At 37.2% G+C, this 27,167-nt stretch overlaps 1 protein-coding gene across 12 annotated transcripts in view; it reads right to left on the bottom strand.

Moving 5' to 3' along the window:
* The window catches only part of LOC123865889 (teneurin-m), a 614,472-nt gene that overhangs the window by 92,607 nt on the left and 494,698 nt on the right, over window positions 1-27,167 (bottom strand). For all 12 annotated transcript variants that reach the window (XM_045907094.1, XM_045907095.1, XM_045907091.1 and 9 more), the window contains one exon: window positions 1,331-1,369. In XM_045907094.1, coding sequence (XP_045763050.1) covers window positions 1,331-1,369 — 39 coding nt within the window. The remainder of the gene's footprint in view (window positions 1-1,330; window positions 1,370-27,167) is intronic.

Below are 27,167 nucleotides of genomic sequence, written 5' to 3'. Positions count from 1 at the left end.
TGGACGAATGAAGAGCGGAGGCTTATAGGATCCCGTGGGCACCGTTCGGGTACGAAACCCTAAAAATGTAAATATTATGGCAGTTAGTGTGAAACCGGCCGATATGCCAGCTGAGTGATGGATTTACTCAATATACTTGCCAAATGGAAAAAATTGATGGGCATTATGTCGACGCTTTTCTATGCGTTTAGTTTATTTTGCGCCAGCTTTCCCCGTTCTATCGCCCCTACATTCATGTCTATCGTAGGCACATACGCGTGAACAAGTGATTTCAATGTTAATATTATAACATGACGTGTTAGAATTTTTATTTTTTAACCCCCGACCCAAAAAGAGGGGTATTATAAGTTTGACGCGTGTATCTGTGTATCTGTTTGTGGCACTGTAGCTCTTAAACTAATGAACCGAATTTAATTTAGTTTTTTTTTGTTTGAAAAGTGGCTTGGCTTGATCGAGAGTGTTCTTAGCTATAATCCAAGAAAATAAGTTCAGCCGTTTGAAAGTTATCAGCTCTTTTCTAGTTACTGTAACCTTCACTTGTCCGGGGTGTTATAAATTTTTAATTTACACTTGTTAATAAACTAAAATTTTAGCACATCAACATTATCATCTATCGCCGGCCCACTACTGAGGACAGGTCTCCTCTGAGAAGAGATTAGGCCATAGTCCGCCACGCTGCCTAAATGCGGATTAGCAGACTTCACATACTTCGAGAACGTTGTGGAGAACTCTCAGGTATGCTAGGTTTCCTCACAATGTTTTCCTTCACCGTTAAAGCAAGTGATATTTAATTGTTCTAAACGAGCATACATTTGAAAAGTTAAAAGTGCGTGCCCGGGATCGAAGCTCCGAAAAATAACTAAAATTTTGGAGAAGAGCATTACCTTACATGCATCATTTACGTCGAAGTACTTGCTTACATACTTACATCAGCTATATTTTTCAATATGGTTTAGGTTATAATATTACTTATCTCTTTTAAGGCCGATTCACACCAATGCGTACACGTGACCACGCGCGTAGGGACTTTGTACTTGGCATTTTAATAAATTTTGACCGATAAAATCAGTTCAATGCACAATTTCTTAACTCATTTTTCGCCGATATGTATTTAAGTAAATTAAATATTTTAGCTTTATGTCCTTTTTGGTAAAAAGAGCAAGAATCTTGTACATTATTATTTATTATATATTTTTTCATAGTTTATTATTGAGACGTTTACAAAGGTAACATACATACGTACATACTAATTGTGTCTTAATGTGGTGTACATTTTTGTCATTGTTTTTAGAGTAATTTAAAGGTTTTTATCTTATTAGCTATAACTTACGTTCGTGATCTGGGCGGTCGTAGGTAGACCTCAGCATGCCTGTAAAAAGGAAAACATTTTTTTAATTACTATGGCCCAAAAAAATTACATAATATTTTTTCCCAAATAAAGCCATGGCGGCTGACAAGTTGTATCAGACAACAAGTAAATATATTATGTTAAATTTTGCAACATACCTAAAATGTACTGCAACGTAATCTGACAAGATACAATCTGTTGATGTGTAAATTACACATTCTACAGACTTTCTGTGTAAAAAGTTAATCTTTTGATCTTTATTAAATGTTTTTTTTACAGATTTCTTTTACAGATATACAATAGGATATTTTCACAATATGTTCAACTACGATTAATATCAACGTATTATATGTAATATTATAAAGAGTAGGGCCATTTCATTAGCCTGAAGTGTAATTATATATTTTGCTCACATGCTCTGTTTACAACTTAATCGAATCAAAGAGTTATTAAGGTTTATAATGCTTATTAAGTTAACAAGCTTACGGCGTAATGAACTGGATAATTAGAAGGAGGTACCTACGAGCTTGCTTCTACCACAGAGTGAGGATATTAGTCTTGGCGGCCTCCCTGGTATAGTGGTGAGCGAATGTGGCCTTATTAGTCGGAGGTCCCGGGTTCGATTCCCGGCAGGGGTTCGGAATTTTATAATTTCTAAATTAATGGTCTAGTGGAAGGCTTCGGCCGTGGATAGTTACTACCCTTACTGCAAAGTCGTGCCGCCAAGCGATTTAGCGTTCCGGTACGATGCCGTGTGGAAACCAAAGGAGTACGGGTTTAATGAAAACTGTCATACCCCTTCCAGGTTAGTCCGCTTCCATCTTATACTGTATGTCATCACTTATCAGTGAGATTGCAGTCAAGGGCTAACTGATATTAAAGTAATTAAGGGCTAATTTAAAAAAGTTATACCCTCAATAGCTCTACGGTAAAAGGAGCGGACTGAAACCCGAAAGGTCGGCGGTTCAAACCCCACCCGTTGTACTATTGTCGTACCTACTCCTACCACAAGCTTTACGCTTAGTTGGAGGGGAAAAGGGAATGTTACTCATGATTGACAAGGCTAATATTCTTTAAAAAAAAGTTCGAGGTGCTGAGTTTAATTCTCGGCTACGTAATTTTGAGTGTTCTCTGAGTGAGGTTTCAGTGGCTAATTAGCACCCTGAAGCCAAAGTCTTGTTTTGTACCTTATTTCTGTGCATTTTGTCCTTGTCATTTGTACGGCATTACGCAACAGAGAAAGCCCTATATAAACTTCACTCCGTGGATAGGTATGGGCAACAGAGCTTTAGAAAAATTAATGACCAGTGAACAAAATATAATTGATTGACGCCCTTCAAAGTAGATTCCATTCACCAATTACAGTCATTGAGATAAAAGCGGCGGCCAATTAGTTTGTTTAGCGAGGTGCGACGCGTTGCCATGGCAACCGGTTTATGAGCCCGCTAATTGACCGGCCCGCGGACTGACATTTTGTATCACTTAACACCTCCGGTTCGTGTTACGTACGGACGGACGCGTGTATGTCTGTGCTCGAAATTGTTTGACACCAAAGAATATTATATTCAATTTCACTGTCTTTTTTTATAAATAAGTACAGTAATTGTGGATATGGAGAGACGCAATCACAGCAAAATTAAAATGTCCACTTCAGTCTCTTTTTAAACCCCGACCCAAAAGAGGGGTGTTATAAGTTGTATGTATATTGTATACGCGTGTATCTGTGTATCTGTCGTGGCATCGTAGCTCCTAAACTAATGAACTGATTTTGATTTAGTTTTTTTTGTTTGAAAGGTGGCTTGATCAAGAGTGTTCTTAGCTGTAATCCAAGAAAATCGGTTCAGCCGTTTGAAAGTTATCAGCTCTTTTCTAGTTACTGTAACCTTCACTTGTCGGGGGTGTTATGAATTTTATTTACACTTGTATATGATGTAACGCAATCGTAAACTGTGGTTTTGCCATGCTTGTCTCTCGAATCATCATTATGATTATAATCAACCCATTGCCGACTCATTGCTGAGCATAGGTCTCAGTCCGCCACGCTGCGCTGGCCAGTGCGAATGGCAGACATCACACACCTTTGAGTACACTATGAAGAACTTTCAGGCATGCAGGTATCACGATGTACCTATTCCTAGCAAATGATATTTAATCACTTAAAGCACACATAATTTTGAAAAGTTAAAGATGCGTGCCCGAGATCGAACCCGTAACCTCCTGAAAATAAGACGGTCATCTTAACCACTAGGCTATCATCACTTGAGTACTACAGGTATTTCAAATACAAAATAAAGATTTTATTTGATTTCACATTTGTTAGCGACTGTACTACGACTCTTACTATAACTCTTTAGGACTGGCGTCTCAATAGATCCTGACACATTGTACAAACAGACAGACTGAATGAAATACAACAGTCATTCTATGAGCTTGTGTCTCTAAATTGCTTTCTTGGCTTGAAATACTGATTTTATTGTAACTGAAATTGGGGGTTAGAAAGTTTTACAGCCCCACTGAACCGCCAATTAAATTTTAAGGACCTCTGTCTATCTATGTATTTTAGAAGACAACGTAAATAACAAAAAATGTAATATCCACCATTTTTATTTTGTCATGAAGTAAAATGTCTTTATGCCTTTTTGCACTTGCAGAATACCTGCCACTAAATATTTCCTTAGCCTAATTAGTTATTAAGGAGATACGAGGAAATAAACCAACAAATAAAGAAACACATTGCTAAAATTTTAGAAAGAAAGGCTGGCTGACTGATTGACTGATCTATCAACTTACAGCTCAAACTACTTTGACCGCAGTCCACACGGATGAAGTCGAAGGCATAAGTTAGTTAGTAATAAAAAAGTGAGGATACAAAAGGAGTTAAAATATCATCAATCTTTTATAAAATGTTTTTTCCGATAATAACAAAAATATTTTCAATAAAAAGCGGTTCCATGCCAGTTCCAGCTAACCAATCCGAACATCTTTCGCTCACAATAGATATTTTTTGCGGCTCTCCAGGGTTCCGTTGGGAAATTTTCAGAACGGGACAGTAAAATAACATGAAATTTATCTAAGCAAACACGAGTACTTACTTTTAAAGCCTTTTATATATTTTTGGGACTCTTAAAATGACTTATGATTCAAAATTTGGTTGTTAGCTGGGCAGAAGGTAGCTGTGATATTAAAACAGGTAAATGATTCCAATTTTTCTAATAGAAAAATTAGATTTTTTTTTTAGATTTAGGTAAGTACCTACCTATTGTGAAAGAAGCAATATATATTTCGTAATAGAAAAAAGAACATAAATTACTTAATCGTGAATTGGATTCTCTAAGACCTCAGCTGTCGGTGACGTGAAAAATATTTAGAACCTAGTTTTAATTCAAGCAGGTAGAGCTTTTAAAACGACAACAAGTTAAAGGAAGCGGCTCTCAATTCGACACATGCACATTATCACACTAATATTATAAAGGCGAAAGTTTGTATGTACTCCTTCACGCAAAAACTACTGGACGGATTTGACTGAAATTTGGAATGGAGATAGATAATATCCTGGATTAGCACATAGGCTACTTTTTATCCCGGAAAATCAAAGAGTTCCCACGGGATTTCGAAAAACCTAAATCCGCGCGGGCGAAGTCGCGGGCATCGGCTAGTTTACGATATACGGAACCATAACTAATGATGGTCAGTCAAACTTGACCGCTGACCAATTCATTTAGCCATAATCCCATTCATTGTCCAGATCATTGACCTGTAGCGGGACACAGTACACACAAATACGCCTGATTTTTTAGCAAAATAAATAACATCGGACTAAGGGTAGATATATTTTTATGTGTAAAGCAAATTTTCCGCGTTCTCGGACAGGAAAGCCTCTAGCGTTGAGTTATATTAATAAAAGGGGTTGATACACTGAATGTGGGCTAGCGCGATTTAAAATAAGTAAAGAATTATGAAGCGTAATTTTCGTAATGATAAGGCGACAATGGAATAAATGATAAATACTAGCGACAATCACAATAACTTGGGAGAATTTGTTTTTTTTTTTAAGAATATTAGCCATGTTAAATGACTAATATTCCCCTTTCCTCTCCAACTAAGCGTCAGGCTTGTGCTAAGAGTAGGTACGACAATAGTGCAACGGGCGGGGTTTGAACCGTCGACCTTTAGGTTTTCAGTCCACACTCCTTTACCGGTTGAGCTATTGAGGCGCTAAATTCGAATAAAGATATTTTTTCTACATGAATGGATTAAATGATATTTTGTGTATTTTGTTTGAGGTTTGAAGAAATTAAAAACGATGTGTTCTTTTGTAGAATTTTAGACAGGCATATACTCGTAGGTAATAACGTCGCATTATTATTTTATGGAAAAAGAGCAGAAACGCCTGGGAACTGCGTCACGCGCGTTTTTTGTCTGTTGATGGTTTTAGAGTTTAGTATAGACTATTGGTGTTTTTCCTAGCAATATGAAGTTATTTTAGCGAATGACCAGGGTCGGGTCGCTGTAGTGTTATTATTATCATTGCAAATACAAGTCGCATCGGGTCAGGCTGGTAAGATGGAGGATTTGTGCTGTATGATTGAAGATGTGATTTTATATATTATTATAAGTTGATTGTGAACTTGGCTAACTTTGCACAGACTTAAGACACCGTTAAAACGAGACACCGTTATACCGCTGGCATAATCTGTCTCATTTTAACTGAAACTTAAGTCTAAGTAAAATCAAAGTGCGCTCTATAGATTTTAGCCTTAGATACTAAAGGTAGCTGAGTATTAGCTTTTTTAATATAGTTCCAAGAGAATTTTGAGTTTTGCCATTGTATGAATTTAAACAGGGTGTTAAATAAAACATTAAGACAAGGCTATTATTTTACACGATATCGTCACTGAACGTTGATCTATTGGCGGCAAGCTTTTGCCGGTAAGGTAGTAACTAGCCATAGCCGAAGCCTCCACGACACAAATCTCCTTATTGTTAACCGATTCCTAAAAAAGGAGGAGGTTCTCAATTCGATGCTCTTTTATAAAGTACAACATTTGTTACTTTGCCTAACTTAGTATAACATTTTAATTTTGTCTTTGTATTTAAGCAGCATATTCGCCTTTGCCCTGTACAAAATAACTTTGCAAGTCGATTGCCACCAAAACAGCATGAGCTATACAAAAGCGATACACAAATGGCCAGATAAATGGGTCAAATCGAGCACAATGCATGTTAACCCGTCAATGCGCGTGACCGACCCGTCGGCGCTGCCCGGTGAATAATGATCATTTAAGAGCCGGCACATTGATATGCGAATATGTCCGAATCCATACTAATATTATAATCCGTGCTTAATCCATACATATCTAGCCTCGATAGATCAACGGTTGAGGAGCGGACTGAATTCCGAAAGGTCGGCGGTTCAAACCCCACCCGTTGCACTATTGTCGTACCCACTCCTGGCACAAGCTTTGCGCTTAATTGGAGGGGAAAGGCGAGTAATAGGTCATAATTAGCATGGCTGATATTCTGAGTTAAAAAAAAACCATCATCGTCATCATCATCATCATGATTAACCCATTACCGGCCCACTACTGAGCACGGTTCTCCTCTCAGAGTGAGAAGGGTGTAGGTCATCTACCACGCTGGCCCAATGTGGATTGGCAGAGTTTACACACCTTTGAGAATAGAACATGGATAACTCTTAGGCATGCAAGTTTCCTCAAGACCGTATTTCTAGTCTATACCTACTTAATATTATAAATGCAAAAGTGTTTCTGTCTATATAAGGTTAGGAACCAATTTTTAACCCCCGACCCAAAAAGAGGGGTGTTATAAGTTTGACGTGTGTATCTGTGTATCTGTGTGTCTGTGTATCTGTGTATCTGTGTATCTGTCTGTGGCATCGTAGCGCCTAAACGAATGAACCGATTTTAATTTAGTTTTTTTTGTTTGAAAGGTGGCTTGATCGAGAGTGTTCTTAGCTATAATCTAAAAAAATTGGTTCAGCCGTTTAAGAGTTATCAGCTATTTTCTAGTTTTCTTGTAGAAAGAAGGTTAGATAACCCTTAGGTTCATAATATTCAAGTGTCAACTGACAAATGTCAAGCTGTTAAGATGGACGTTGCCTAGATATACATAATTATTTATTTGAAAATGATTTGTCGGGGGTGTTGAAAATTTTTAATTTACACTTGTTAACTATTTACAGGGGCCCACACTAGTGAGAAAAATATCAATATTGCTAAAGTATTCATTACTAGATGATGCCCGCGACTTCATCCGCATGGATTTAGATTTTTTATAATCCCGTGAAAACTTTTTAATTTTCCGGGATAAAAAGTTGTCTATGTCAATTTCGAGGATGCAAGCTAACTTTGTACCTTTCATCAAAATCGGTCAATCTGTTGGGTCGTGAAAAGCTAGCAGACAGACAGACAGACACACTTTCACATGTATGATATGGATGTATGTATGTATGGATTAGATGTATGTATGCATGGATAAGATTGTGTCATTCTCCATAGTGGTGAGCGCTTTTCAATTGTATCAGTTAGCTAAAGATCTGCATATCTTTGGTGTTCGTATATAAGTGGTTGACGACAAACGCGTCGTGACGGCATGTCGTGAGTCGTCCGCACGTGGCGGCGGTCGGAAGTCAGATAGGATCACGACGCGGGAACAGCCGCTAAAGTAGGTATAATAAGTGGTCGTGACGACAAAAACGGAAATTGTCTCTGTTGCATAAATACATTTTCTAGCCGGGAATGTGTTTATCGGTGTCTTTGTGTTTCATTTTTAATGCATCTATGTAAAATGTATGAATTCACGAATACGATTTATTGAAGCAAAATTTCACCTAGAGACGAAATTCAGACGAAAGTAACGTTAGTGTTACGAATCCGTTCGTATGTAAAAGGTCGCCAAACAGAACAGCTGTTTTGTGGTGTTTAAAAGTACCGAGTTAATTCCATTAGCTATATTTTTACTTACTACCCTGCCTACGATATACCTAACAAGCCTAAACACCTATGATATAAAAAGCTATTGAAAAACTATTTTCGATATAAAATAGGAACATATGGAATTGTAGTTTAATGATTCCATGTTAACAAGTTGTTACTTAATTATGTAAGTTTACATAAAACGTATTGGTCATCGACACTAACTTGACTCGCAACCGGTCCGCGCAGGCGCCAGATGTTGGCATGAGTCAAGCGCAAGACTTTTATTTATTGTGTCATAATTAATATTTAAATGCAATCCGCTTCGGCTGTCGCCATTTATCTCAATATCTGTCTTTATTACAATCGCAATGAATATTAAAATTGTTTTGTTGTTAAAAATTTGTATTTCTGTTGTGAGATTACGAAATTTCACGAAACAATTTCTGCCTGTCATATATTTTTAATTTATTATTGTCGAGTTTAATACAAGTTAAAAGTAAAGCTGGACCCTACTGACAATTTAAATACTTATATAAAAGGAAAAACTGACTAACTGGCTGACTGATCTATCTGGCACGAAGCTATTATGACGTAGACATCCGTTAAACGTAACATAGTTTTTAAATTTGTGTAGTCCACGCAGACAAAGTTGCGGGCATAAGCTAGTATTTCATAACTATTTAATTCATTTTACTTTTATTTATTCATGTATCAAAAAAAATAGTAATTTTAATTTATAACATCATGATCAACCCGTTTCAATATTTAATTGCTCAAAACGCATATAATCCTTACTAAATAAATAAAAACGTTAATGTCCGATGATAACCCTTGTCAAGCCAATTCGCACTTGACCGATATCACATAAAATGCCGTTAATGCTTATTTGTATTGCAAAAGTCATCATTTTATATGGCAGTCGATACTTCAATTTCATTTTATCTCTGCCCATATTTGTAACTAGAAGATGCCCGCGGCTTCGCCCGCGTGGATTTCGGTTTTTTAAAATCCCGTAGGAAATCTTCGATTTTCCGGGATAAAAAGTAACCTATGTGCTAATCCAGGATATTATCTATCTCCATTCCAAATTTCAGCCAAATCCATTCAGTAGTTATTGCGTGAAAGAGTAACAAACATACACACACACACACACACACACACATACAAACTTTCGCCTTTATAATATTAGTGTGATGTAATCAGATGAAACAAATCGAAACAATGTGCACATTCATGTAGGTAACTGGTAAATCGGTCAAGTGTGAGACCGACTCGCACACGAAGGGTTCCGTACCATCAAAAGACATCGTACATGAATTAACCCCTTTTAATTTTGTTTAATTTTCATGATTGATTCATGAAGGTCATTCATTATAAGGTCAGGTTTCTGAAAATCCTTTCTGAGTAGGGCTTTACGTCAAAGAGAAAACCTACTTGCAAAATCTCAAGCATCTAGTTCAGCTTGTCCACCAATATTATAAAGAGGTAAAAATTGTAAGTTTGGATGTAAGAGGTAATCTCTGGAACTAATAATCCGATTTTGAAAGTTCTTTCACTGATATTATAACTATCGTTATCTTCGAGTGGATAGAGGATAATATAAATTATACCACGCGGGCAAAGTCGGAGCAAAAAGCTAGTAATGAATAAAGAAATGACTAATAAACCCCAGTTTGTACCTATTGTGTAATGTTCTTAAACCAATGTATCCATTTCACAACGCGTCCAACCATTCAGGTTTTATTCAGGTTTGCAATTAATATGTTGGATGGTCCACAATTATACACGTAGGTGGCTCCTTAGTAACATTCTTTATATGGACTTATATCGTGCTTATCCTTACTGCGCTTGAATTATAAGGTAGGGGCTTTATTAAACCGCCAAAAGCGTATGCGGCGTTCATAAAAATATTGGCACCGTCAACATGGTATGAATGTGTGCCCAACAAGTTCTGTTTCGTAGAATTATTCGCCATTGGTATATGATTTGATTTGGACGACTTCCGTGGCACAGTGGTAAGCGCTGTGGTCTTATTAGTCGGAGGTCCCGGTTCGATTCCAGGCAGGGTTTGGAATTTTATAATTTCTAAATCACCGGTCTGGTCTGGTGGGAGGCTTCGGCCGTGGCTAATTTCCGCCCTACCTGTAAAGCCATGCACTTAAAACTGCACAATTAAGACCGTGAACTGCGCTGCCCAATCTTTAGCAGCTTTTGGAACTGCGCGGGATACCGTCTTGCCGTCCACACGCATGCAAACTGGCTTGTGCAGGTAAGCTTTCAGGTAAGACTGCAGGGGGATGTAGCCAGACCTTAAGATTCATCGTTTCATCGTCAGTCGTTTCATAGCCTACCTAGCGTCAAATGTAAGTAACATTTGACGCCTGCCAGTGTAAGTGAAGCCTCGACGTTTTGTTACAAGTTTAATAATCGTCGTGAACTATTATTCTTAAGTTCATAATCACTTTACATCTTCCATTTTTCGCTGTTCGATGTACAATGCAACCACAGGCTTAATACATACCACACCCAAGCTTTCCTTATAACTCCATACAAAAATGGTATTGCGTAAGAAGTACACTTATCTGGGCACGCTTCTTTTGGTCACTGTCAATTAACTGCAATTATTTCTTTTATCTTTATGAAAATATTTTGACGGCGGTCTCTCCATCATTCGTCCCATACAACCGTAGTTTGATTCTTATTCGAATACTAGCTTATGCCCGTCACTTCGTCCGCGTGGACTACACAAATTTCAGACTTCTATTTTACTCCTTCAGAGGTTTAATTTTCAATGTCTATAACGTCTGCATGCGAAATTTCAGCCCGATCCGTCCAGTAGTTTGAGCTGTGCGTTGGTAGATTAGTGAGCCAATCTTTTTCTTTTATATATATACTTAGAATAAACCCAATTAAATTTTGTAGACACATTTTAGTCTGTGGTTTATCAAATTCCCGTGAAAAGTTACACGGGTTCAAAATGTATGTAAATCTTTGAGCCCGTGTAACTTTAAAATAAAATATTAAAGTAAGGGAATTCTGGATTCAAATGAGAGCTAAATAATTACATTTGTTTGGAGCCCACTACGAATAAGCTTCTTTTAATGAAAATATTGTTAACATAAACAAAGTGTTGATAAAAGTGTTTTAATTTATGCTTGGTTTTATCTGATGTATTGCATTATTGATTAAAGGGCTCAAATGACATATTTTTCGCTTCAAAACAAGTTTCCTTTTATACAGTAAACAATTTGTATTCTTATGCAAGAGTTTGGTTTAAAAATATTTGCATTGAGTTAAGAGAACCTCCGATTTTAACACGACAGCCCAAAAAAGGAGTGTAATGTTTTCAGAGTTTAAAACTGGCTCAGTAACACAATTTACTATGCCGGATATAACCCAAATATTCTGCAGCAGTAAAAGATGTAAAATTACTTCAAGAAAAATGACAAAAATCCATCCCAAGCATCCTAAATGAAGTTGCCTACAAATACACACGTTTTTATCCCATAAACTAAAATGGGTGGGCTTAGTTCCGGAAACGAAGGTAGGCATAGACTATAGAGGTACGTAGACGTTGTAGTAAACGTATCCCATGGTTTTATTCCCATGATTTACGACCTCGCTGACAAGTCCGCGTCTTTACGCCCCTTGAACTTTTTTCTCGTAGAATAAGAGGTTAACGCATCCAAAAAGGATATTACTTCAACAGATTACAATCTCATAGAACCCTTTTTATGGATCGAGCCCCTTGAGGAAAATAGTTGGGAAATAGATTTAATCTGTTTCGGCACAGCATATTACATGTTGTATGCTAAAAATAGATTTAATATTATCTCGCATATTGGAGTCATATTAATAAATACATTGAGAGTTGAGACTAGTTTTTGCCCGCGTATTTGCTCACTAGAATTCAAACCACCTATCTCGGTTTCTACTAAAGTGGTTTTTATTAAATTGACATGTTAATTAACTTAATTTTAGTACGTTTGCGTGATACTTAGGTCACATAACTTTTATCTGAGGAATAAAATTGAGATTTTGACATTTTTTCGGTAAGAAATTACAAAACGTCTTTATTCCATAGATAAGAGTTATTTGACGATTGAAAAATCGGCCCTTAAATACGTAATTTCAGAATCAAAAATATTTTTTTCTGTATAATAAAATTCCAGCATCTAATATTATAGATACTTAACTGAATTTGTATTTTTGTCTAGAATGCTTCGAGTCAGAAGTAGATAGGTAGGTAAAATGTAAAATCTTACTCGTAAAATAAGTAGGTACCTATAATATATCCGTTTGTGATTAACCTCTCACTGGTTTGGAATTGGTATTTTCTTAAAAGAAAAAAGTCACGAATAATTTCTATATAAATTATACATTTTTATATATTCTACTTACACACCCTCAATAGAATTCCATACGTAATCCATTTATTATCAGGAAATTGCTTTCAAGCTTAATTCAACCATTAGATATATTATGCTGTGCATTACAACTTATAGGCATATATGTTAAATTTCTTTTCAGAGTCGGACGTTTCACTTAGCCCCCGTTATCAGGGTAATGTAAAGCCGGGGGCACACGGACAGAGATAAATTACCCGACACTCAGCAGGTGCCTGTGTGCACGCGGCCTAATGGTTTAAAAAAGCAATCAGTCATTGCACCAGTGAGATAAACTTGTCGAGTAATTGTCGGGGTTTTCATTTTTTTGGGTATTTGGGGCTTTTAGGGTTTCAATTTTATTTTGAAGTGAAAATTTTTATACTACACGAAACTTAATTAAACGAGAAAGTGACATTAAATAGAGACAAACATATACCTACCTAGCCTGCGAGAGAATGAGATAAAATTCTTATTTCATACTTTACTTACCATAGTCTCACATCATGTCATTTAGTGAAATGTTATGTAGAAAGGAGTGTATCTAATGTATTCAGGGTTCATGTAGATATATGTAAGTTTCCTTATTCCACCATTACTTCTAAATGTTTGAACAGATATTTTGGATGTATGGAACCTATCGTTAGAATCCTTACATCATTCTTGGCTATTTTTTTTTTGATAAAAATGAATATGGCGGTTGTGAGGCGCCATTTCCAAATTTGAAAATACCTATATGTTTTATACTTTTCAAGTATTTATTCGTCCATGGCATTTCACTTGTTTTTGGCAGGCTATTGTTTTTTTTTAACTTTTTATTAATTTTAACGGTTGGTTATAAATATAAAAAGCTCCCTAGTGTGATCTCTCCAACAACACAAGCAAAACACGTCCATACGACATGTCAACCCGTCCGCCGCGGGTTGTCCCGAGGCCGCGTATTTGGTAAGCGCGGCCGCCGCGACCCGATACGGCAACCAGTCGCGCCTTATACGGCGGACCACCGCTTGCACCTCGATACACAATTGTCCGCGATTCTGTACCGGTATCTCGGATCTACGCTGTTCTTTTCTTTATATAGTTGAAGAGCTGGTGGACGAACGATCTCTGTTGTACCACCACAAGGCGGGATAGGCATCACACTAATATTAAGGCAAAAGTTTGTGTGTATGTTTGTTATTCTTTCACGCAAAATCCATTGGACGGATTTGGCTGAAATTCGGAATGGAGATAGATAATATCCTGGATTAGCACATAGACTACTTTTTATCCCGAAAACCAAAGAGTTCCCACGGGATTTCGAAAAACCTAAATTGCGCGAAGTCGCGGGCGTCAGCTAGTAGCGAATAAAAATGTTTACTAAGGGCAACTTGATTTTGCTTATAACTTGATGTCCAGTGTCATATTAAAACTAGTAGCTTTATAGAACACGATTTTTGTTTCAATCTTCTATAAACTAAATTACTTTAATAGGTCTAGAAATCGTTACAGAAATAAATAAAGTTCATAGTCACTCTACGGGCGACAAACAGAGCTCGGAATTTCTTTACGTGATCAAATCAGAATTAAGAGCATCCGTATAGAAGAAATAAAGTAACCGACTGGTTGTAAAACTGAAGTGGTAAAGGGCAGGGCAAATAGTATGATGAATCGTTAGACATTGGGGTTTCCAGGTGCTGGAATTGCAACCTTGAGCCAGAGAAGTGGATTATGTCCAATTTTTTCTTATTCTGAGAGGAATTCCGTACTCAGTAGTGAACAGCGATGAGTTTATAATGATGAATTACAATGCACAAATAGACATCAGCTCTTGGGGTATTATAGTTAACAACGCTCGTTTTGAAAGCGGCATGTATTTTTTAGTACAGGACAGAGCGTTAAAAAGTAAAAGAACAAAGTATTTGTTGTATCGCGGCATAAATACTTACTACTCCCTTATTCGTGGCATGGTTTGCTCCAGAATAGGTGTTCGAAATGGTGTTATTTCTAGAAAGGATAGGGAAAATACGAGATAAAATACTCTGCACTAACAGTCTGTAAGATACTTGAACAGTAGACATTCCATACGAGATAAATCTGTGGGTTTCTAAGGCCAAAATCCATAAAGTTTTCAAAATATCTAATACTAGCTGACGCCCGCGACTTCGTCCGCGTGGATTTAGGTTTTTCGAAATCCCGTGGGAACTCTTTGATTTTCCGGGATAAAAAGTAGCCTATGTGCTAATCCAGGATATTATCTATCTCCATTCCAAATTTCAGCCAAATCCGCCCAGTAGTTTTTGCGTGAAGGAGTAACAAACATACACACACACACACACACACACACACACACACACACACACACACACACATACAAACTTTCGCCTTTATAATATTAGTGTGATAGTGTGATTATTTTCCCAGAGTTGCGGATTTTTAATTTAGAATGAAGTTGATAGATTATGATTTATGAGCTGATACCTGACGAATACATTTTTAGATTTTGACAAACTATCAGTACAAAAACTGTCGAAAATAAAAAATCTAGGTAAAATACTAGGTAGGTAAAAGCATAGACATACAATTTTCGCTTCGAAAAGTGACATAGGTAAGTATCCACAGAATTTGTAATAAGTGCTTCAAAAGCGGCCGCAGCCCAAAAAATAAAGACAAAAAATGATAGTTTGACCTTATTTCAAAATAGTCAAATATTTTAGATTTATAGCTTACATTTTAAGTTTTTTTAAGAATTATTGTTCTTATTTTAAAATAATAATTATAATATATTTATTTAATATATTTCCATTGTACAGACACCACTTTTCTACAATTTTATTATATGTATAGATTGCCGAGAAATGTACCTACTATTAATTCTTCATTACATAATATTATATGATAAGGGCTCTCCTAAGGGGAAAATAATAAATAATATTATATTTCTTAAGAAGTCCTTATAATGGCTAAGGAGCCCTTACCTGTGATTAAAGCGGCAAAAAGCCCCGGTTACTTCCAAGGGTCTTAAGATCTGTTAATTACTACCCACGTTCGAATTAAATACCGCTCACTTGGCAAAGAGGTCCTATTTAGCAATTTTTCCTTCCGCTATTGTTGGGAAATTTCATTTTTATCACATTTTTCGTGGAAAAAATGTTTATTTATGAAATGATTTTGGATTCATGTACTTTTAATTTAACCAAGGTCATTTAGATATACGATTTTCTGAGTTCAAGGGACTTACCAAATCACTTGGGGAATCAGACTCGCGTAAAGTACCTAGATATTTTCTTTTTCTTTCATCATAGCTAAAGTACCAGGAGCACACAACGAAAAAGAGGTCTTTACAGAATTCCTTCACACAGAATTTCGCAGATTCCCGCACAAACCTGGCGTAATCCCGCGAAGCCCCCTCATTCGCAATATTAAAATATGATTCGACGCGGGATCCAACTCAATCAGCGATCGCACCTTCCCAATCCTCTTATTCTGAACCCTAAGCCATACAAAAATCCACCTTAAACTTAACGCCTTTAAACACATTTTGCGTTAACCGATATCCTGCATAATGGCCTAAAGGTACACGCACATTTGTCAGCACTGTACGCTTTTTACTTACAGATGTTTTTTCTAAAATTCTGGCACCGTTGCTTACATCGTACACTCATGAGGTTAATTGGGCAAGTAATCGAATCTATTATGTGATTTAATCAGATCTACCTTAGCATTATAAATGATTTGTGTAAGGTTTATTTGAAGACAAACATCTCACAAAATCGAATAGTACTGTTGTATTCCGGAGACTGACCTTTTACTTCAGGAAATTTAATAAACAGTTCCCACGTGATTTTTAAAGCGAAATCCACACGGAAGACATCGAGGGCATCATCTTTTTAACCGACTTCAAAAAAAGGAGTAGGTTCTCAATTCGTCAGAATCTTTTTTTTTAAATATATGTTCCCTGATTTGGAAAATTTAAAGATATAAGCATCGATTTTAAAGCCACTTAAAAAGCGTTAGGAAAATTGGATGGTTATGAGATAACCTAATGTGCGAACAGTTTTAGGGGAAAGTCTTTTCCTTTGGACGTGTAATTATGATGGAATTCTGGTGAAATTAATGCGTAGGCAAGCCGACCTTCAAAATTGCATAAAGAGGGGAAGAGAGTGTTTTAGGACGGAGAGATACAGGGTGTTAATTATTTCACAACGAGAAATTAAATTCGTGTCGTGGGTACACTTATGTCCTTGCGAAGGGGGAATGTGTGCATAAATATTTTACTAATACATTTTTACCCAACTAACGGAAGGGTTATGTTTTTTAGCCCCCGACCAAAAAAGAGGGGTGTTATAAGTTTGACGTGTGTATGTGTGTATCTGTGTATCTGTCTGTGGCATCGTAGCTCCTAAACTAATGAACCGATTTTAATTTAGTTTTTTTTTGTTTGAAAGGTAAACCCTTCTTATTCTGAGAGGCGACCCGTACTCAGTAGTGGGGCGGAAATGGGTTGATCATGATTGTTTGAAAGGTGGCCTGATCGAGAGTGTTCATAGCCATAATTCAAGAAAATCGGTTCAGCCGTTTGAAAGTTATCAGCTCTTTTCTAGTTATTACTGTAACCTTCACTTGTCGGGGGTGTTATAAATTTTTAATTTACACTTGTGTTACATCTGTATGTGTATGAGCCGTGATAGCTCAGTGGTTAAGACGTCCGCCTCCTATTCGGGAGTTCGGGGGTTCGATTTCAGTTTTATTTTTTTGGGGTTAGGTGCGTTAAGCAATTAAATATCACTTGCTTTAACGGTGAAGGAAAACACCGTGAGGAAACCTGCATGCCTGAGAGTTCTTCATTCGGATTTGCAGATTTCACACACTTTTGAGAATATTTTGGAGAACTTTACCAGTTTACTTTCACCGCTAAAGCAAATAAAAGTCAGTAGTTCAAAATATAACAGTAGGTCAATAATTTATTCGGTTAATTATCGTCAGAGTCCTTGATAATATAATGAAGTGATAAATGAATGATTAAGTGTTAACACATAATTGTATGTCTGTCTGCGTCAATTGAGCGAGCTACCAGCACGCGCGCACAATCGAATGTGCATATCAATCGGGCGTGCCAGTGATGTGCCGTTTTTGATATCGATAAAAATGTTATCGATTTGCAATTACTGATGAACTGCAAGAATCAAATTTATGTCACTGTCAACTTGTTACAAATTTTTATTAATATAACAATCTTACTGAACATAGTATATCTTTTATATAAATTAATCTAAAACTTGCTCTATTTATTCAAATAATCTTCCAATATTTTTATGCTTTAGGCACAACTTCGATTAGATGCGATTTATTCACGATTACACCGTAGGTACTATACCGTAAAGTCAACAGTGCGTAGGCATCTTCTAGGCAAGTGCGCTCCAACTTAGGTTGCTTCATCATTTGGCATCAAGTCTAATTGCATCCACTTGGCTGTCTATAAATAAAATAAATAAATAAACTTGCAAATAAATGATTTGTATTTGTTATCGACATCGACAAAGCGCATCCCTACCGCAAATCGCAGGCTTTAGAGCACATTCCGCGGGGGCGCACATTACCATGTCAAACGGGAGAGCGGGGTGTGAGGCGAGGAGGGGAAAATGGTGAATTTTTAACAAATACTCGGCCTAAACGCAATGCCTACCGGATTTTCACTAAAACCATTTTGGGTGTGCAACAAAAGGGTACAAGTATCTTTGTCCCAGTTGCCTTATATTGACGGTACTACGATGGCTACAGGAAAACTCAAACGAGTTTATATTTACACCATAATTGCAATAAACTTTGTAAGCAAATAAATAAATTAAAAAGAAAAAAAAGTAATAAGATTTTTCTGTGTAGCGTGGTATTAAAAGAGGTAGGTATTATTAGTAAGGATTTTCTTCTCCTGAAGTGACACTGGGAATGCCATGCTTGTCGTAGGAGCAAAGGCCACTGATACCAGGAAATGTTAGGCGGAGACTGCGAACAAGAAAGCAAAGTGTGGGACGTCCTCCAGCAAGATGGACCGGCGATATGAAGAGGGTGGCGGGAAGTGGCTGAATGAGGAAGGCTGAGGACCGGGTGAGGTAATGCTCTTTGGAAAATGACCTATGTTCTACTAGAGGATGCCCGCGACTTCGTCCGCGTGGTATTAGATTTTTATGATCCCGTAGGAACTGTATGATTTTCCGGGATAAAAATTTGCCTATTTCGATTACAGGGATGCAAGCTACTTCGGTACCTAATTTCATACAAATCGGTTAAATGGATGGGTCTTTAGGAATCCCGCGGGAACTCTTTGATTTTTCGGGATAAAAAGTAGCCTATGTCCGTCCCCGGGATATAAGCTAACCCTGTTCCAAATTTTCATCAGAATCGGTTACACTGTTGGGCCGTGAAAAGGTAGCAAATAGACAGACAGACAGACACACTTTCGCATTTATAATATTAGTATGGATTAGTATGGATATGCAGCAGTAGGCATTCGTTAGCTGAAATGATTATGGTGATGAGGGATTTTCTTGTAATAATCCAGTAGGGTTCTAGATCACAACAAAACAGAACTAGGGTATGTGACTCAGCGAGCGATGGAGAGAGCTATGCTTGGACTTTCTCTACGTCAAATCAGAAATAATAATAATATCTTTATTTATTTAAGCAACAAAGGCCCACAATATTATGTTAGTAAACATCTTAACCTATGTTAGTAACTAAATTATAATGTAATGTATGTTAGTAAGAAACTTATTCTATGTTAGTTAATATAATTAATATACTTATTAACTAATGCAGACATCCAGTGCGCTTTGAGAGCGCTGTCCTGTCTGTCTGCTATCACCTTCAGGAAAATGTTGGGACTTCTCTCCAGCCTGCTTTTAATTGAGGCGATCCGTTTCCGCATTATTGCGAAGAAACCGTCTACACAGTTCTCCGCAAACATACCGGACGCGCTACAGTATCGAAGAAATGAAGATCTGTAAGAACTAGAGTAACTGACATAGCTAAGCGGGTTACGCACTTGATTACTGAATGGAAATAATTTCAAGAATTTGATTTAATTATATTTTTGAAAAAAAATCGGCAAGTCACATTTAATATAACATTGAACCCCGATGCAAGGAATTGATTGATCGAAGCAGGTACAGACTTATTGCGGACCTAAAATTAAAGTGAGCAACACTATAAATTAAAATTTTTGCGTTTATCAAATAAGTTTTGTTTGTTTTTTGACGTGACAACGTCTTATAATTCGATAGAGCCGGCTGCACGCACGAAAAAACATGACTCATGCGGCGTTACCTCGCTCTGAGGCGTTCCATGTAAGGCTTGAAGTGCAAGCGAGAGCGCGGAACGAGTGACAAAGAAGCACAATCGGCCTTTGTTGTCACGTTCAACTATCGTCAGTAAACCGACTTTACAGGCAACCAATTTTTTTATCTATATTTTTTCAGGTGCTAGTTTTATTTTAATTATAATGTTAAGATGCGTCTTTGATTGTCTGTTACCTTATCACGGCTCAAGCATTGAATCTATTTTGATGAAAGGCTAGGAGATCCTCCAGATCCAGGAAACAAAGGAATATAAATGTAAAGACAAACGATACTTTTAATCTCGGGAAATCAAAAGAGTCTATGCGATATTTAAAACCCCTAAATCCACGCAGATGAAGTTGCATAATCAGCTAGCAAAAAAAACTTTTAAGCACTCGATATTTCATAATTTTGTCTTAGGTCGCTTCGACTCTGAATGAGCGATTTGAAGCTTCAAATTCACAAATAAGCCCCCGACACCACTGACTCAGCAAGTGATATCATTTCGCCACGCTTTGGAGGCCATTAATGAAATATATCGACGTCTCCCCATTTATCTTTTCTAGTAATTTAACTTTATAAAACGCAAGTCAGTCAGTATATGAATGTGTTGCCGTGGAGTCAGTTAACGACTTTCGTGAAAGCCGGGGTTTACATCATCATCACATTCAAGGGAAATGTGACATTAATTCACATGCCACTAATAAAATGCGAGTGTATGTTTTCTCTGAAACGAGAAGGTTTTAGGCCACAGTCTCCCGCGCTGGTTCATTCGGTTTAAAAAAAAAAGAATATTAGCCATTTTAATCATGACTAACATTCCCCTTTCCCCTCCAACTAAGCGTAAAGCTTATGCTAGGAGTGGGTACGACAATAGTGCAACGGGTGGGGTTCGAACCGCCGACTTTTCGGATTTCAGTCCGCTCCTGTAACCGTTGAGCTATTGAGGCTTGGGACTACTGAAAGGAGCTTCGGTCTTAGTAGTGGGCCGGGCGACGGATTCATCAAAATTAATGCATCAAAATTGGCCCAGTTATTTAGGGGTTACACTGGAACACAGAATCTGATATAAACATACATACATATTACATATATAGATTGCTAAAATCATAACCCTTTTGGCTTTGCCGTAGTCGGGTAAAAATATGACATTAGTTAGATACGTGGTTAATCTTGTATGGAGTTGTTAGATCACGACTTTTTCCCCCTTTCCCCATACACAATGAGTCTTAACACGTTAGCTAAACTCACGTTAGTCTGAGAAGTTAACCTAGGTCACAGATTACCGGGTTAAAAGAGGTTTACTTAAAAACTACTGTACGTGGTGCTATTACATAACCACAGTACACCTTACGAGTACATAACCGTAACTTTTGTAGCGTTAACTCGAGACCTGACGGCTGACAGTCCTCAGAAAACACTAAGCGAGGCGAATAGCTCTTTCATTGCTTAGTCAGGGTTACTGGTGCCATTAGGCGTCTTACCCACTGATATAATACAGTCTACACCAAACATATAATTATTGAAAATTTGCCGACAAATAGGGTACAAAATATAAGCTGTTAGGTAATATTCGTAAAGTCCCATCAAAGTGAGTTAAGACCGATGTGTAGATGCACCAAAAAAATTATGAGCCTCGTAGCGTAATATCCGTGGGAGTTTTAAGGTCTGAAAGAATTTGTTAAAAACTCCAATGTGGCAGCTCTGCAATTCATTATCGCGATAATCAACGCATTATACTGAGTGGCCACGCTTGAACGGTTAACGTCTAATGCCAAAAGAATTTGGGTTAAAATCGTGTAACCCCAAACGGCATTGTGAATGCCGTTGTACGTTGATCTTAGCTACGTCTACGTTAAAACGGGAAACGCCGTTGAACATCGCGTTGTTGGCCGTTATTGTGGCTGGAACATTAAAGCTGGTAATAGTACATTTCAAACAGGTTGTGTATCTTTCACTGTAGCATATCAATGTTTTCAGTGCTTATTCCGAGATAAATCTACGCGAGAGCCCACGTTAAATGTTACGTGACTCGGCGTTTTAGATTTTCATTTATGTAAGCACTATTATTCACAAGCTCGACTTGAAAATGTGACGAAAATTTAAGCATGTCTTACGAAAGCCAGTTGAAATCTTGCGACAATCACGAACCGTCTTGACGGCTGTCATTTTTGCATTGTTGGCTGTTTACAGTGCCCGACTTCTCCCACCGAGTCACACTGTAGCTGTGGGTGTGACTCGTTGGGAGAACATATTCGGAAAATTACCAACGAGTCATACTGTCACTCGTTTTGGTGTGACTCGTTGGGAACCCATCGACAGGAGATTGTCAGGAAATTAGAATGAGATTTCGGCTTCATAGAACGATGTTTTAGTCACTCATATCTATGTGAAGTTTCGTCGATCTCAACGACAGAGACAACGCTCTACGAAACCATTGTCTCTTTCTAAAGTTCGATGTACAATATTTCGTGCCGGGCATTATACAGACCATTGTTAGAGTACCAGAACGCAAGGAACATCAAACTTAGTTTGCTATCCGTTAAAAAAGGATCCAAAAAAAGGATCCCAGACTATTACTAATCGAGCTACTATTTATCTAGAGTACACTAGAACTGTTATTTGCATAAGGATCTATGAAAATCTAACACACCCATTAAAAGTAGGTAAGTATAATCGATAAGCGAAATTGGTAAAGTCTATTTCCTTCGGGAAAGGAGTTAAAGGCCCTCTGCTTGAGTGCCGGAGGGCGAGGGAGTGCCGCGCCGTGCCTGGCACCTCGTAATAACCTCGGTCCTCCGTAGAAAAGGGAATTAAGAGGTATGAATTTGTGGTAAGATTCCATTTAGTTCTTTCACCTGTAATTGGTGTGTAATTTTGCTATAGTTTCGTGCGTTATTTTGTAATTGGATTCCTTGGTAACTCCTTCAAAGTGTGTAGTTGGGCCGTTTTTACACCACACGGCACGATTTGCGGTCACAACACACGACACACTGCACAATTTCTGACATTCGTACATTTTTTTACGGGTGACGATTCCTCTACTACGTTTGCATTTGCGGTTTGATGTCTTTACGTTGAAAAAGAATATGCAAAAACTTATCGATAGCTGTAGCCATAATCGATAAGCGAAATCGGTTAAGTCTATTTGCTTCGGAAAAGGGCCTCTGCTTGAGTAGCTGGCATCTCTCTATAACCTGCCCTGGTTTTTCGTACATATAAAGGCATTAAGAGGAATGAAATTGCGGTAAAACTCCATTTAGTTCTTTCACCTGTAATTTTGCTATAGCTTCTTGCGTTATTTTGTAATTGGATTCGTGAATATCTTACTAAAAAAAGTCTTGTGTGGTGGTGCATGTGAGTGGTGGTGGCAGTGCTTGCTTGGGAACTTGGCTTTATTGCTTGGTTGGGGAGGTAAGCGGTGCTTAGCTTGTAACTGCATGTTTGACCATACAGATTTTTTCTGTTGGCGGATTATAGCAAAATAATTTTTAACTGTTTCTTGCTAAATATGAACTTCCGCAAAGTAACGCCTGATTCTATCCAAATCTTCAAAGAGTGTATTTAGGTACCTAGGCGTTCGTGCGCATGCAAATCATCGTAGTGTAAAATTCTGCGTGATTGAGCTTTATTAACATAATGTTTTAATTATTCTCGTATGATATCACACTAATATTTTAAAGGTGAAAGTTTGTAGGTGTGTCTGTGTGTATGTTTGTTACTCTTTCGTGCAAAACTGCTGGAAGGATTTGGCTGAAATTTCGAATGGAGATACCTTGACTACTCTTTATCCTGGAAAATCAAAGAGTTCTCGCGGGATTAAAACCTTTATCGACGTGGACGAAGTCGCGGGTTGGTATTTTATAAAATATAAATTGATACGGTAAGTGTTAGAAAATGTAGATGGGTGTGGTCGTAAAAAAATGTATAGTTGCATTCATGACATCGTAACAAACGTTACATACCTGACTCAATGATACATTCATGATCAACATAAAGCTTAGTTCAGAATCATACAATATTATGATTAGAATATTATATTTCGCAATCGCATAACGATTTCGCGACCCTGGGGTCCCGGTCCTTTAGTAGGCGTACGAGAGGCCAAAGCCAACTCGCAGAGACCCCATTAGACATTATATACACTAGTTTTTTTTTTTTACATTAGGTGATACCGCTAAGAATGGTGACACTTATTTTTTTGATTTTGATTTTGAGTTCGCAACTTTTCCCGATAATATTTCTTTTGCCTTTCGGCAATGGTCATTGGTGCCATCTGAAATATAAATTGCACTCTTCGCACTTTTGTGGTCAAAACGACGATAAAAGTTGGAGGAACTGAATTAATACAAGAGCTATTCTATATAATTAATAATTCAAAAATTATTTTTTAAAGCAAAATTTTAATTTAATATTTTTTAACTTTCCCAGCCAATCACAGACCAGCAAACCAGAAACTTTTGATGGACACCAAACACGATAAATATAAATAACTGTATGTACTAAGTAGTTCAGGCATAAAGAATCCTACGGTTATCATTAACAGGGCTCTCTCCGTCACTTGCTCCATACAATCGTAGTTCCAATTTCATTTGAATATTAAGCAACCAAAGTCCATGAAATTTTGCAGACATATTTTAGAAACTAATATGTATCGGTGTCTGTGGTGTTTTAGATTTTTCTAAAAATGTGTAGTTTTAAAATTACAGGGGCTCAAAGATTTGTATGTGAATTTTTAAGACCGCGTAACTTTGAAACCGAATATATTAACAGTAATCTGGAAAACCACAGACATAGATATTAGTTTCTAGAATATGTCTGTATGTCATGGACTTTGGTTGCTTAATATTTTCAAATGAAATTGGAACTACATTTGTATGAAGCGAGTGACGGAGAGACCCTTCTTAAGAAATAAAATTAAGTCAATATTGAATTTCTAAAGAAGTGTACTCTCCGCCTTACAATCGGTCATGACCGTAACGTTACACGTTTCGTTACATATGTTACAATCATGACAGAAAAAAGCGAACGACATAGCCTCAAATCAAAATATCTCTGTACAGCGAATAATTACGGACAGAGAAGTAGTTTCATTGTTTTACGCGATAACAAAGCTTTATTAACCTTTATTTATGAGTTCGAAAGAATGTCCAATACTCACCCTGCAATTCAACATAAGAAAAACAATTTTTGGCGACAATTCTCGCGTCAACACACACTAACAATTTTCCTCCTAACAAACATGGCCGTTTTTATTTTCTGAATGTTGGCGCCTTGTTCAATAGTGTTGCCAATAAATGAAAGGCAAAAGCAACCAAATTATTTATGTAGTATGGCAAAAATAGGCGTTCTAGTGTCGTTACATTCAGGACGTTACACACGCACAAAAAATTGGACACATTTTAGAAGTTGAAGAAAATTATGGTTATTGATAAAAGAATGGTAACCTTTTGTAAATACGTTGAAAAAGTAATCAGAACTCGAACCCAACTTACAAACGCAACATTAGGACAAAAGTTTTGTTAAAATGACATGTTTTCGATAATAGTGTAGTAGTTGGACAAACTGTTTTTGTATGGAGCAAAAATTTTGCCAATCGGAAAAAAACTAAAATAAATACAAATTTGTAAGGATAGCTGAGATTTCATGGTTTTATCTAAACTACAAAGAGGTTACATTTAGATCAATATGGAACATATATTCGTAACTAAAACAGCACTGGTTCTATGACAAAAATAAAACCAGGACAACAAAAAAAAAACTAATGTACATTTTTTGGCGACCGAACCCAGATATGACAGGCGGGGCAATACTTAGCGAACTACTTAGGACTATTAGATATTAATAGCTAGAATATTAGTATGGATATGGATTTGTACTCGTCAATCCGTTTTAATAGTGACAGTAGACAAAACCTGTATCAATAACATATTAAATAGGTACACGAAAAATACCACCAACACGCACATTGATAAAGTACCTAAATTATTTCACTCAAACAAATCCATTTGAAACTATATCCACAAACGGAACCACAGCTGTTGTGGCGTTTAATAAATCAACCTCTCCATACCTACGAGTAGGTACTGTCTAACATCTACCTCATACTTCAACAATGAATATTAAATGTGATGAAAGGATGAAAAATACTCTATATTCCATTTTGTTTCGCGATTTATATTGTAGCTTTTGTTATGCTCTAACGTTATATACTACTAAAGTGATTTTTCGGGATAAAAAGTAGCCTATGTCACTCTCCAGGGTTTTGACTGTATCGATGCAAAAAATCATGCCAACCCGTGGCTCCGCTCCGGCGTGATTGAAGGACAAAACACACTTTCGTATTTATCATACTAGCTGACGCCCGCGACTTAGTCCGCGTGGATTTAGGTTTTTCGAAATCCCGTGGGAACTCTTTGATTTTCCGGGATAAAAAGTAGCCTATGTGCTAATCCAGGATATTATCTATCTCCATTCCGAATTTCAGCCAAATCCGTGCAGTGGTTTTTGCATGAAGGAGTAACAAACATACACACACACACACACACACACACATACAAACTTTCGCCTTTATAATATTAGTGTGATTAGTATGACAAAGCTTGTTTTTTGCTTTTCAGTTACTAGTTACTATTTATTAGCATTCGCGTTTTTAGTTTTTTAATTACGTCATATTTTATCCCGGGAAATCAAAGAGTTACACGGGATTTTTAAAAACAGAAATAGAAATAGAAAAATGTTTATTCGAGGTATCCATATAGGTACATGGTGTAAGCTAGGCAATAGCGTCTTAGCAGTAGGTACAACAACTCGAACAGGTAGGCCACTCTGCTTTTGTTGAGACGCCGGGCCCCTCAGACAAAAGAAAAATAACTCAAAATCTAAAAAACCCCCGACACAAAAACCTCTATTAAGAAATTATTTCTAGAAAACTAGAAAAAACCTGATAACTTTCAAACGGCTGAACCGACTTCGATTATAACTAAGAACACTCGATCAAGCCACCTTTCAAACAAAAAAAAAATTAAATTAAAATCGGTTCATTCGTTTAGTAGCTACGATGCCACAGGCCGATACACAGATATACAGATACACACGTCAAACTTATAACACCCCTCTTTTTGGGTCGGGGGTTAAACCCACGCGGAAGAAGTCGCAGGCATCAGCTAGAGATGCACCTGAA

The sequence above is a fragment of the Maniola jurtina genome, chromosome 6 (assembly GCF_905333055.1).
Source record: "Maniola jurtina chromosome 6, ilManJurt1.1, whole genome shotgun sequence".
In the NCBI taxonomy this organism is placed as follows: Eukaryota; Metazoa; Arthropoda; class Insecta; order Lepidoptera; family Nymphalidae; genus Maniola; species Maniola jurtina.
This window is presented reverse-complemented; position numbering and strand designations above follow the sequence as displayed.